Source organism: Ambystoma mexicanum, chromosome 1q (assembly GCF_040938575.1).
Source record: "Ambystoma mexicanum isolate Mex_15411 chromosome 1q, UKY_AmexF1_1, whole genome shotgun sequence".
Lineage (NCBI taxonomy): Eukaryota > Metazoa > Chordata > Amphibia > Caudata > Ambystomatidae > Ambystoma > Ambystoma mexicanum.
In genome coordinates, this window is record NC_090922.1 from 691,793,185 (window position 1) to 691,806,631 (window position 13,447).

Genomic DNA, 13,447 nt, shown 5'->3' on the forward strand with positions numbered 1-13,447 from the left:
CCGCCCAGTGGCGTGCCCCTGGTTCGCGGACTGCTGGGACCAAAGTTGTGCAGCCTACACAACACAGGTGTGTGTTCCCCAGTGTGGGAGCCAGATTTGAACAACACATCACACGTAACCGGTATGCGCTCCCCAATGTGGGGTGCCCTCTCTCTACACACCCCCTCGATGAGGGGCGCTGCGGTAACCCTATTGGGGGTCCTTGGCTCTGTTCCGTCTCTTTCCGCGGAGTCTAAGGAGCGCAAACGTCAAACTCCCATCCCCCCTAATCGCTGCAATCGGAGAATCCACCATTACGTGCCCCCATCGCCCCTCTGCCCCCAACCCAATAACCTCACCACCAGCAAAGCCGCCCACCTGTACAAGACCCCCCTCCTCGGCGGCAGACTACCCCGCCCCGGAAACCTCCTGCGCTTCTGATCTGCTCCTCTGTCACTCGCCCTCGGAGACCTCCTCTCCCCTTCGCCCCCTCCTCCCTTAACTCCCATCTCCCCTCCCTGCGGCTCCGGTACTCCCCGCGCTCCCTCACACCCGGGGTTGCCCAGGCACACGCAGCAGCGCACGACCACCTCTCCGCGGGCTCCTCCACCCTGCTATGGGCGATAGGGGGCGGGACTGACCGACCCCCGGCGAGGAGCCGCACGCCCGCTGCCCCGTTCCCTGGCCGCACGAGATGCAGGGCAGGAGCAGCCCGTAGACACGCTTGGTGCGCCCGCAGCATCCCTGTAGGCTTTGCTGCACGCTCTCTGCCCCTGGACGTCCGCATTTCTCCTCTGCATGCGGAGTAGACCACCACCGTCTGCCCTCGCCCCTGCGCATGGACGGTGCGATGGCCTTTTTGCACTGGACGCTGCTGCTCTTGGCCGCGACTGCTGTCCTGGGTCAGGACATCACCCCTCCCGGGCCATCACCCACCCCTGCAGACACGAGCGCCGGGACCTTGCCGCCCACCGACCGGGTGCCGGACCCACAGGGGACGCCCGGGTCCGCAGAGCCGCGGGTTGGAGAGCTGGAGGACGAGGGGGACAACCAAGAAAACATCCTCTCACAGGTACTGTGCGACCGCCTGCCGAGGAGCCTGACATGTCACTCCAGTCCGCCCCACTGTGTTCCCTGTACTGTCACTGCTGCCCTTAACAACGCTTCTGCCCCCGCCCCCCCCGCATCGACTTCTGTCAGAGATGGGGGAATTGACCCTCACCGCACGACTCCTGGCCCTCCAACTGCAGAGCTGGGTTGGGATAAAATACTACAAACTGCACAACCTCACACCCCTTAATGTCAGCTCTGCTCCCCCAGTCTGCCTTACTCTTCTGCCCGCCAGGTGCTGCCTTTGGCCATCCATTATAAACATCCCGCGCCGTGATGCCACATCAGCTGTGTCACCGCTGCCCCGGAGGAGGCGGGGCTAATGCAGACCACACTGCATGCAGTGGACCTGATAATGCACTCGACCCTATGCCACTTACAGCGCGACCCTCCCAAACTCCGTGCCAGTCCTGCCTTACCCGAACTGCATTCGGTGACCCAGGACTCAACCCCCCCCCTTCTCCTCTCATTATTCACTGCCGGCCCACGCCAGATCACTCACTCCACACTCCACGACTTAAGTGCTTCCCCAGAAATTAACCACAGACACGTGCAGTGACTCGCTATCTCTGTCAGTTCTGTTACTGTTGCTTAGAAGAAGGGTAGAAGGGTACGCTTTCCCCTGCATGCAGTGGACTTGCTAACTTGCCACCACACCCTCTCGCTGCTGCCCAGCAGAATATCGGGCAGCGACTAACATTGCTACGAGTACTGCCACCCTGAGCCCTCTGATATCAGCAGTGCCCCTTTCCCAATGCTTCCGGTGTCACCTTGCCAAGGCAACTTTCAGTAAGTCCCGGCCACCTTGAACGTTCCGACCTGCAGTGCATGCAGTCACCCTGCCACACTTGTCAGTGTTGCCTGTTCCGTCAGCCCTACACTGCATGCAGAGCAACTGTCACCCAACGTGTCGCTAGTGCCTGTGTCTTTCACCCATATCTGCCATTGCTGCCAGGACTGAAGCCATACCGTCAACCTGCCACCTCATGTGCCAGTGCACGCAGTATCCCGGGCTCAACGTGTGCCTGTGCTCTCTGGACCGTCCACCCCACACTGCTTGCAGTGGCCTGGCTGTGCAGTTGAACCGCCACCGTCGTGCTGTCCTTGACATTGCATTATAGGGGCACGCATGCGGCGACCCCACCCCCTGCCCTGTTAATCATGCCCTGCAAGGACCTTCACGCCGAAGCGGCTGCCCACCGAGCGTTGCATGCAGTGCCACCATTCACTGCACACTAATGGTCCCAGGCACCCACAGCTGTGTTCTTTCACAATACAAGGGGTGCAGTTATTCAAGGCCTGCTCGCCCCAGAACGCAGTTATTTATTTCCCCCCACGTTATCACAGCCCCCTGACAAAGGCAACCAAGCGCGAGTGCGCCCCTGCACCACGGGCTCCCGGCATTGACCCCCTCGCCACTTTCTACCTCACTGCCCTTACACACAACAAAAGGCAACCATGTCTCTCCGTGCTTTCAAACGCTTAGCCCCGGATGGCTGCAATTAAATCCGCCGACGTTACACAGCACCAAAGCAAAGCATGACGTCGCGGTGCATTGAGGGGCACTTTCAAGTCCTGGTGAAGTGGGGTGGGTGCAATACAATTCCGAGAAGGAAAATAAGAAAGGGTAACGCCAACCTGAGTCCCCATCCATATTTCTATATGACCACCCCTCTTTAGTTTTAGAGGAATAGTACTAGGAGCAGCTGGGTTCGGTATGCCATATGTTTTCTACTGTGTTTGTTTGCTTGAAAGCAAAATGATTGTAGGGTCGGCCCATGCCTGCAGAGTACAGGCCATTCCTCATTCACATGCGGAAAAGTTCCGGCTCCGGGTCGCAGTTAAGGTCGCGGGGTTAGTTGCTCACCCCCTAACCCTCCCTCCTTCACTGACCAAGACCGCAAGGTTCCTTCCCGTCACCCCCACCCCCTGAGGTGGCAGACAGGACAATGTGGCGCAGTACAGGCATTCAGCGTGGGCGCTGACCGGAACTCTGCTGCCTGCATGTGTCCTGTGGACTACCAGGTGACCCTTGTCACCGGCGACGTCACCAGGCCGTCTTTGCAAACATAGTGCCATCTGGTTCTTTAGTCTTATCGGTTCAACTCGAGTGAACCAAGACATCTCCCTCGGGAGTGCACGTGAAACCGGATGTCTGCAAACTTGGTATCCCAGAGGACATGGCATCATCTGCCAAAGCTCTGTGGCCTCCACTTGAGGCAGACGTCTGCAGACGGCCAACAGCTTGCACGAATCCTAGGCAGCCACGGGTACACACACCAGAGGGCAGCACTGGTACATCACAACCAATGCTCGGTTCACATACGCTTTATAAATAAGCAAAACGACCCATCAAAAGCACGAGGTTCTACCAGAGAAACTGCACGTGGAGTGAGACATCACGAGGGCGGGGCCACAGAGTCCCAAAGCAATATCTGGAACAACGTGAAGGGAGAATAAACAATCGATTGAAAATAGCGGCGTTCAATATAACGTACTGGGCCAGCAGTAACACAAAATCTATTCGAATAAGAATACTCAAATACAAACAATTCTTGTTGCAGGGAATCTTATTGGGTTTTATATAGCACACCTGCTACTATTTTCATGGTCTCTTGGCACTTTCCGGGCCTGAAAGAGAAGGAGTTGGTTTTGGTGAGTAGCAGCACAATTTGAAGGGAACGTTTGCCTGGCTGTTGTGTGGGTGCGAAAAGTGGCTCTATGTGTGGCTGTGACCAATCAACTTCCCGGGCACCAGTGGTTCAGGGATCAATATCGGTTTCTAAACCATCAATCAGCCCCATACCTCTAGTGCACCAAAAGGGATCCAAACAGATTGGAAACACAAGCAAATTATAGACCTCCTTGTCCAATTTTGGTAACATAGACAAAACGGCAGGCTTATCTGCGCAAGGTCGTGGATTGTTGTTTAGTTGTAACACAGCGAAAATAACATTATTATCCAATGATGAAAGGGACTGTCCAGTCAAGGTTGAATAAACATAACTACTTTATTATTATCACAACAAACAGTTCTAGCACATTACAAAATACAACCTGCCCTGTAAATGAATGCACAGGACAGACAGTTTTGAAGAAGGAAAAGGGATGTGCTCTGGATACTGACAGGAGGGTAGGCGATAAAGTAATTAATCACAAAAGTTCAAGGATACTTGGGTTAAACACAAAGGGAGCAATGGGTCATAAAATGTCATTACAATCCCTTGGGGTAGGACCCCGGGGGACAGAACCACAATGTACCTGGTGGTGTAGATTTTCTTGGTGCTCGACAGTGTAGATTCGGTTTTAGGGGGCTTTGCAGCTTCTGCAACAGAGTTCAAGATGGTAGACAGCTGCAGGTTACAGGCGGCAGGCATTTCAGCGAGCAAGGCTGGACGGGCGGCTGCAGGCTAGCATACACAGCGGCTCAGGGTCAGGAATCGTTGTTTCAGTGCTGGCTGGCGGTTCTGAAGCAATTTTTGAGGCGTCTCAAATGGCAGTAGCGACTGCGGCGCAACAACAGTCAGTGGTGCAGTCGGTTGCAGCTTGAGGGGCTCGACTGGCTCCAAAATGTCCTTGAAGGCAGGTATCGAAAGGTGTTTGTCGATGCACTCCTCCTAGCTTCGTCACTGGGCTTGTGTCGTCCTTTAAAGCGGACAGCCCAAAGCAGAGGAGAGTGTTGCAGGCAGCTGCCTTGTCCTTGGTTTGGTTCAGAGACTCTCTGGTGCTTAACACCTAGGAAGCTTCCTGTAGAGCCTAGAAGGGCATGCTGTGTGCTGGCTGGTTACCAGTTATGGAGCGGCTGAATGGTCCTTCTGGATTCGGTATCAGCCTCTGTTTCCTGGGAGATGTTTAAGGGAGGGATCTTGCGTCCCTCTTGGATGTCCTAGCCTTCCTTCACTGGCAGAAGATGTAAGGCAGACTGTGCCTTCAGCCAGAATCCAATGCTGAGTTATTCTTGCTACTCCTTGCAATGTCTTCAGATGATCTGCCCAAAAGAGGGTCTCAGCCCTCTTTTAAAGCCAAATAGGCAACAGTGATTGGTGTAGGGTAAGCCTACCTTATTGAACCAATCAAGGGGTCACCACCAACAATATCCTGTATGAATGATGTCGTAACCAGAGTGCTTTGCAACAGAAAAGGTAAAGGGGTGAAAACATGTAACACTAAGTTGCACCCAACTTCCTGTCTGTTCTGGATCAAAGGAACTCTCTAGTTAATGGAGCTCATTGTGGTTCCTGATTAAACTGGCAGGTCTCCCCTGAAGCTCTGGCTAGAACAGACTTTCTGTCTCCATCAAATTACATACTCCTACTCTCTGAATGGGGTCCCCCTGTGGGGATGACTACTGCAATACACACATTCCCAGAAATTTCATTTCACTGTCCATTGATACTGATTGTCGGGGAGCTGGCTTCAGGTTGACACAGTGCATATCAAAGGTTGTTGGGGGGTTCCTTTCTTCTTTGCTAGCCTCTGCAGCCAAGGTCCATGTGGGCCAGAATTAAACTCTGATTAGTATGCAAAGCGGCCACCAACAGAGCTAACAAAAGGACAAGGAGGATCCATGGAGCCTTTGTTAGTTAATTCGGCTGGCCATGGCAGGATGAAGGTTTTGCCCTTCCCCTTCTGAGATGACATGGTGTACTCTTGGCTGTCATATCTCAACTAAATATGACAGGGGGGGGAGGGCAGCCCCTGTAGACTGTGTGTCTACCCAGGCTACACAGGTCTATGTGTATGTCGTTGGCGGGCATAGGCAAGCCCACCCTTTTCTGTGGTAGCAGGAAGGCCAAGGGGTGGTGTGGTGACAGTTTACTGGTGGCAGGGCTGTCGTAGTGGTCTTCTGGGTTCACCTAAGTCATGTGCATTGTGTTGCATACTGTGGTAGTGCACAGATGTGGTACCTAATTTGGTCCTAGTCTTTCCTAAACACACAATTTTATTGCACAGATATCACATGACGAGATGCTGATGTTCTTTGTCCTGTTTAAAGAACTTCCACCCTTTCGATTTTCTAGATGGGTCAAGAAGACATGTCCTCCTCTGATTATTTTGTTTGCCTGTGAAGGTGGGGATGGCAGTAGAGTTGGTAGTGTGTCTGGCACACCCTGGCATTGTTTACTTTCAGATCTATCAGGCTGTGTTTTAAAGACAATGTACAAAGATGGAAGAGTATCTTTGTCTTTTCCTCATCTCTATAACTGTGATTATGTCCTCACCCTCCTCTTCACTATCGCTGGTTTCCAAAATAAGGCGTTTCAGCATGGGTCTGGATTAGTCCCCTTTACTGTGCTCATCAGCATGATCATTATTCCCAGACTTGCCTTGCATGCCACCAGGAGCCACAGCCAGCACCATCACAGCACCAGTACCATATACGTGTGGCACACAAGGTCACCTGCACGCGGCCACCACACCTGGACCCACACAAGGTGATGGCCACACACTTCTCAAAACACCATAACACATGTGACCGCAACAACCAGAATGCACCTTGTCTGTGTTGCAGTGCTGCTTTACACCCTGACACACAAAAGTAACCTCACCCAGGGCACCACACATGAATGCAAAGTGAGAGGGATGCAATACCTATCCTCTAAACCACTGTAGATGATCAGGATCAAACCCAAACATGAACATCCCTGAGAGAGTGACCCATGAATGCACATTTACATGCATAAGAAACAAAACGAAAACTGGTCCCATGTAGCTAAAGCTCCACCATCCACTGAGACAGCCACATCCAAATACAAAGCACCACTGGCACTGAACTTTCGCGCCTTGAAACACTTGTGTATAGGCGCGTTACAAATACCATATCATATCATATCATAGCCTGTTATGACGGGAGCCTCATCCTGAGGGTATGGATGCACCACTGTGGCAATCACACCCAGGGAACGTTGCAGGTAGAAAGTGAGCTACAAGGAACAAGGCGCACATTGCAGAGCAAACACATGAAACATGAATACACTATATTCAAAATACAAGTGTTTACATGACGGTACTTGTTGAGCATGAGTGCCACACACAATCCCATTCACAAAGGTCATCATCCTCCGGTGTGAATTCATTAATCACATTCACAGGCAAATGTAATCTGCCACAGGGCAGCCCATTCAATAACACAGGGTGCATGTAAGGGTCAGATGATGCATGGACTGAAAGATGATGGATGTATACCAATCAACCAATCACATTGCATGTCCCTGTTTCACACAAAGAAGACCACAGTGCATAGTGTATTGAGGCTTAGTCCTTGAATACCCATTGAATTGACCTAGGCCTCATGTACTCATTTCATCCCATGCAGGTGATTCAGGATACTTGCAGCTCACCTGGCTGATGACCCCTGTGAGGAATCCACAAACTCCAGCAGAGCAGGCATACAACAATGTCCATAGTAGGACACGCATATGTGTAGAAAATACATTTGTCTTGTTGAAGGCACAGTTCTGTTGCCTGGACTGTACTGGAGGGGCACAAATGTATGCGCCTGAAAAGGTTGGCAAGAATTTACTCACTTGTGCCATGCTGCACAACATCTGCTTCCGTAGGAATGTGTCACTAACCCCTGACGCAGATGGGCAACCCCCTGGGGATGGGAGTGACGATGACCATATGCCCGTTTCCAGGGCTATTGCACACAGGTATGGGGTGAGGGAGGGGAGGTTGGCCAGACAGGCATTGATTGACAATTTTTTCTAACATGGTTAAAGGGCACATAGCACAAACAGCGCTTGTAAAATAAATTACAGTTGTACACCGTCATGAATGTCCTTGCTTTGTCATGTTTGAACAGGCTTTAATGAAAGTGGAATTAAACCCCTCACCCCACCAACTCCCAGCACACATACCCTCCCCCCCACCAACTCCCTACCACACATACCCACCCACTAACTCACCCGCACACATACCCCCCAAAGGTGTCCATGTGCCCGGCCCTCAGGCCAACAGTGCATTGTTCATCTAACTTGGACGTTGAGGCTTCCCACGTGCACCGCCTTCAGGTGAGCGGCTTGCAAATGATGCAGTGAACTACGCCTGGGTGACCCCTGTAGTGAGCCCTCTGTGGGGGTGGTTGAGGTGGATGGTACCGATGCAGACAACTTCAGCTGCTGGCGGAGGATATTGTTTGCATCACGCATCTGTTCTGCATGTGCAGATTGGCCGTCGCATAATTCACAGACTCGCTGGCCAAACCCTGTGAGTGCCACAGTGCATGCCTCTACGACCTTACGTGTGCATGCATTGCACTGCTGATGGCCTTGAGGTGGCGGTTGTGTTCGCTGGCCATGCCCTCAATCCTCATCTGGCGTGCCTCCATCACATCCAGGTGTGCCATGATACCATTGGCGGGACCTGTTCCTTTGTCATGTGCAGGGCTGCTGTGCTGGGCAGGTCTGTGCGGTGTTGTAGGGCTGCTTTGCCGGGCAGGTCTGCGCGATGTTGTAAGGCTGCAGGGCTGCGTAGTGTTGTGGGGCTGCTGTTGCTGGAGGTGCTGGCCTGTAAGGTGGGGCTGCCTTGGATGGAGGGGCTGCCAGCAGATGACCCATATGAGAGTGTGTCCTCATCCGCCACTGGTGTTTGTGCACGGCAACGGTGTGCATAGACATGTGGACTGTGGCTGTGAGTCTCCACATGCTCAGGGGTGTCTTCGGGTGTGACCATTTGCTGTACTGGACTGGGTATTGGTGTTAACCCAGATACAGCATGCTGCTCTTCACCGGATGAGGCACCCTCCTCTGGGGTGATTGCACTCATGGCAACGTCCACATCCTGCGAACCCCCGGTGGCTTGAGACGGGCTTAGTGAGGCAACCCTGGTGACCTGTGTGTGCCGAGGGGGTGAGCATGCATTTCAGTGCTTACAGAGGGGTGGGGGGGTTATACAGGACAGTTTCACTCATGTTTGGGCCTGACCTGTTTTGTTTTCACAGTGTTGGTATTACTGGGGCATACTACGTGAGAGGGGGAAACGGTTTGGAATTGTTGGCATAGCCATTTCATGCATATGATGCACATGCACAGCTGGCATGCTGCAGTCAGTGAGGGGGGTTGGTACTACACACGCCCACCTGACGATGCTCTGCCCCCGCCATGGAAGTGTGTGGCAAAGTGCTTGCATGTGTCCATTGGCTGCCCTACTCACAACTCTGGATCACAGGCATCCCCTAGGTGCACTGGTACAAGGGTGCTGTTGTGGGTGGCTGCGGTCACTCCTATGCACTGCACCCACTCACTGTGCCCGAGTGTCGGGCATTCACACCGGGGATGGAGTGGTGGCCTATTCACAATGCAATTTGCAAGGGGTGGGTGACTCACCTCCAGCCTCCTGGCTTCCGGTGCCTGCCTCCGCTCCTCACACTCCCTCAATGGGTGCCATGTCGATGAGGGTGGTGCACTGCTCCTCCCATGGTGACAGCTCCGGTGGTGGCCTTCCCCCGGTCGTCATGCTCTCACTCCTGTAGTGTGCCAGGATACCCTGAACATGGACCCGCAGGTCATTAAATCGCTTGCGGCAGTCCTCACCATCCCTGGGGACAAGGCCCGCCGCAGTGACCTTCTCGCTGGTGTCTGCCCAGATGTGGTTACGCCGCTGTGAGCCTGTCTTTTTCTGTTGGGGTCCATAGAGTTAATTTTGGTGGGAAATCACCTCCTGCACCAGTACAGTGAATTCAGAGTCTGAGAACTTAGGCTTGCAGACCCTATCCAGGGCAGACTTGCCCCTCACACGCTCATGGGACATTTTCTGGAATTTGTTGCAGTGGAAGGCTTCCAGGAGCTCCTATTTTAGGTGGATTGTGATTTCCAAAATGGCCACCGCTTTGTTTCCCATTCCTGTGGTGACGCATTTCCTGCGGTGCTGTTAGAGCACTCTAATAGCGCTAGCCGCTGACGCTAATGCAATGTTCGCTGAGTTTTCTGGTTTTCAGCCACTATTACTGCTGAACGGTATTTGCGTTAACACCTGGGCCGTGTGCATGTGCCCGCCGACTCATGCTGGGGCATTGTTTGCGCCACAACTCATGGCGTCAACGCAAATAACGCTCGCCGTTATATGCGCCCAGATACCGCCCAACTCATGATGAGGCCCTATGTCTTAAATCAAGCTCAGTCTAAACTTGTGAGTATGCACATTTTCACTAGCAAACAGAGCAAATTACATTGCAGAGCCCCATTTAAGTGGAAGGGTTTCTGTAAATGTCACATACTTTTGTGACATTGTCGCCAGGTGCCAAAGAGCCACATCTAAAGTACCACTGACTTTATATTGTAACAACATTTTGTGATTTGCCTGGTATCATTGTGTGTGCGTACAGTGACAAAGGACCTCTCTGCAGCTCCTCTTGTGCCTTTATTATCGAAAAGGGCTGTAGTTGGACTGCATGATAGGAAATTACTATGGAACAAAATCTTTTTTTTTGCACATTTTAATGACTGCACATTCTAATGACTGATTTTTCACTGACCATATATTTGACTAGTGGCAATGAAAAGGTGCATATAAACAACAGAGCTGACCTAACAGATTCTATGAGTGTGCATAAAAAACAGGCTTTTTTATGTGAAGGCTTGCTGGTTAAAGTTCTTACTTTTCTGAGGTTGTGGTGCTGCTTTGTATCCATAGCAAGTCTCAGGTGCCTTAACCCTTAAGTGAGCACGATGATAGCGACTCTGTAGTCATGGTTAAGTTGGACTGCCCACGGGAAGAGCAATTTTTGAGGTGCTATTAATGTTGACGCCAATCAACGAAATTACACAATATATTGAACAGGTTTGTGAGCATCTACTGCAGCAGGATTCGGGCGGAATAGTTGTAGGGGTTTCCAAATGATGCATTTCCCATTGAAACTTCCATAGGGGATGTTTACTGTCATCCAAAGAAAAGCGGCTTGACAGTTTTACAGTAAATTTGCGTGGGAAGCTGGCATCTGGGTCAGCTTGTGATCTGCACTTTTGTTTGGTGAAAATCCACTCAGCAGGTTTTAAACAAACAGATAAAGTGTGGCAAAATAGGCAAAAAAGATTTAGAGATAACAGTTGTCCATGGGCTAATCCCATCCCTAGACCCAGATGCAAATAAGGTTGCACTCGATTGGTTAAGGTAAAAGAACAAACCTAATTGGTGCAGTTAGTCTGAAACTGTCTGAGTCGTCCCCTGGGCATGCACCCATTTATTTTCAACCAATAAAATGTTGATTTTACAATAGTCTGTGGTTTTGAGCAAATCAATCACAACGTCTTCATTCCATAAAAGGAGAGGAAAGCTGGCACAAGTCGTTTTGTAGGGTATGGCTTGATTGAAAGGAGACCAAGCCAATTAGTTAGAAATGTGGACATGGGTCTGGGGCAGGGAAAGAAACACTCAAAGGGATTGGAACCTGAAGCCGTAGAGCTGATATTGAAATTGTGTGTGAAGCCCATTGCAGGGATAGTGGGCACTCAAATGTGTTTACAATGCCTGGAGTAAGGCATACTGTCCACTAGGCATGGCAAAAGACCATGCTCAGTAGGCACAGTGTGTGACAAATTGGCTTCTGTCCTGCGGGAATACAATGATGAGTATAAGCTAAAATGCCCACTCAGCCCTCACACCTCTACAAACCAAGAACCAACTCAATCATAAAGGTAAAACAGGCAGAGTCAAGAGATATACCTCCTTTGCCTTTTGTGGTAACATGGGCAGAGTGAAGGCTATACTCTTAATAGGGGTGTGCATGTGGTTTTATAGCAGGCCAAACAGCAAAGAATTACAGTCCAAAATAAAGGAATGTCCTATCAAGGTTCTATAAAAATATGTACTTTAGTCAGACACAACATGTACAAAACTACCCAGAAAACACTGTAAAATCTCACCCCTGCAGAAGAAACACAGAGTATGCACAGATAGAGTATATGCAGCACTGTGGGTGACGAGCAAAGGGGTGAAAGGCAATCAAAAGACCACAATGTTCAAAAGGATATTTCTTTATGTTGCAAAATGGGATAAAACATTGCCCATACAGTATCTAGGGCCCTACGATGGACTTGAGGGGACAATATCGGTCAAGAGTACCTTTGAAAATGTCTTGGTGGTTCAGCGGCGCAGACGCTGGATTCTCTACATTGATCAGGTTGAGGATTGTAAGGAATCATGGTGGCAGACACAAGTGATCACAGTTCAAGGGTGTTCATTAAACTGTACAAATGGGTGAGAAAAATGCCTAATCTAAACCTATATCTAAGATGTTAGCAAGCTACACCATCTAATAATAAGGCAGTCCTAGTGACGTCTTGTGAAATAAAAAGGGCCTATACTAAAAAAAAACTATTGCCCATCCTTACAGCTAAGTTACAAAATAGTGTGGGGTAATGTTCACCAGAAAAGAAAGAAGTTTTCACCAAATGATAAGTCAGGATGGTATGGCTGGGGTCTCCCTTCCCCACGCTTTAAGCACGGGGCAAGGCAGGACTCTTGAGCACAGCACACTCCTGGGCCTCGCTAGCACAAGGGTATAGTTCAGTTCCAAAATATCAGGGCCTTCTGTGGTCAAGTCTCTATTACAAAAAGTATCTTACCTCAGAGGACCTGAAGTGACAGAACAAGCAAAAAGTACCTTCAATAAATCTTTCACATATTGGCGATTACTCTTCGCCTTAGGACCCCCCTCTGTCTATGTCTAAGGGTTGGCCTCCCTCTGTCGGGTCTACAATCCTTCTTCCACTGTGGACATCCCTCGGCGGGTTCACTCTTGTCAACACAATGTTCTTGGGTGTTTTAGGCTTCACCCCAATTCGTAGGCATCCCTCAGCTGGGTTCACACTTGCCAGATACACAGTTCAACTGCTTTATCACAGTACGGGATACACTCTCGCTAGTTTTCCCCTTGGCATTCCTCCGTCAGGTTCACATCACCATTTTTAACACAGTTCATGATTTGCTCATCTCATCAGAAAGCGGGGTTCCCTTCTCCTAGCTTTCTTTTGGCATCCCTCTGTCAGGTTCACACTTGCCTTATTTCACAATCCTTAAAATCTTCAGAAAGCGGGGGTTTACCTTCCCCTAGCTTTCTCTTGGCATCTCTCTGTCAGGTTCACACTTGCCACAGTTCACAGAAAATTCTCTTCAGAAAGCAGGGTTCCCTTCCCCTATCTTTCTCTTTAGACCTCTTGGGTTCCTCCCTTTTCCTAAGTAAGGGTCTCCGCCCTAGTCAGGCTACACACAGTTCTTGTTCACACAATTCACTTACTTCTCATCATGTCAAAGTCTTTCGATTGTACGAGGGGTTTTGCTTGACCCTCGTATGACCCCTTTGACACCTCACGCCAGCCTTCCTCAAGGCCTCTTGGTATATGCAGTTTTAACAAAAGGA

General features: G+C 50.6%; 1 protein-coding gene across 1 annotated transcript in view; it reads left to right on the forward strand.

Annotated features, from left to right (window-relative positions):
- Positions 1–459: 459 nt before the first annotated feature.
- The window catches only part of OLFML2B (olfactomedin like 2B), a 491,370-nt gene continuing 478,382 nt past the window's right edge, over positions 460–13,447 (forward strand). The window contains exon 1 of the mRNA XM_069641286.1: positions 460–1,051. Coding sequence (XP_069497387.1) covers positions 818–1,051 — 234 coding nt within the window. The 5' untranslated portion in view covers positions 460–817. The remainder of the gene's footprint in view (positions 1,052–13,447) is intronic.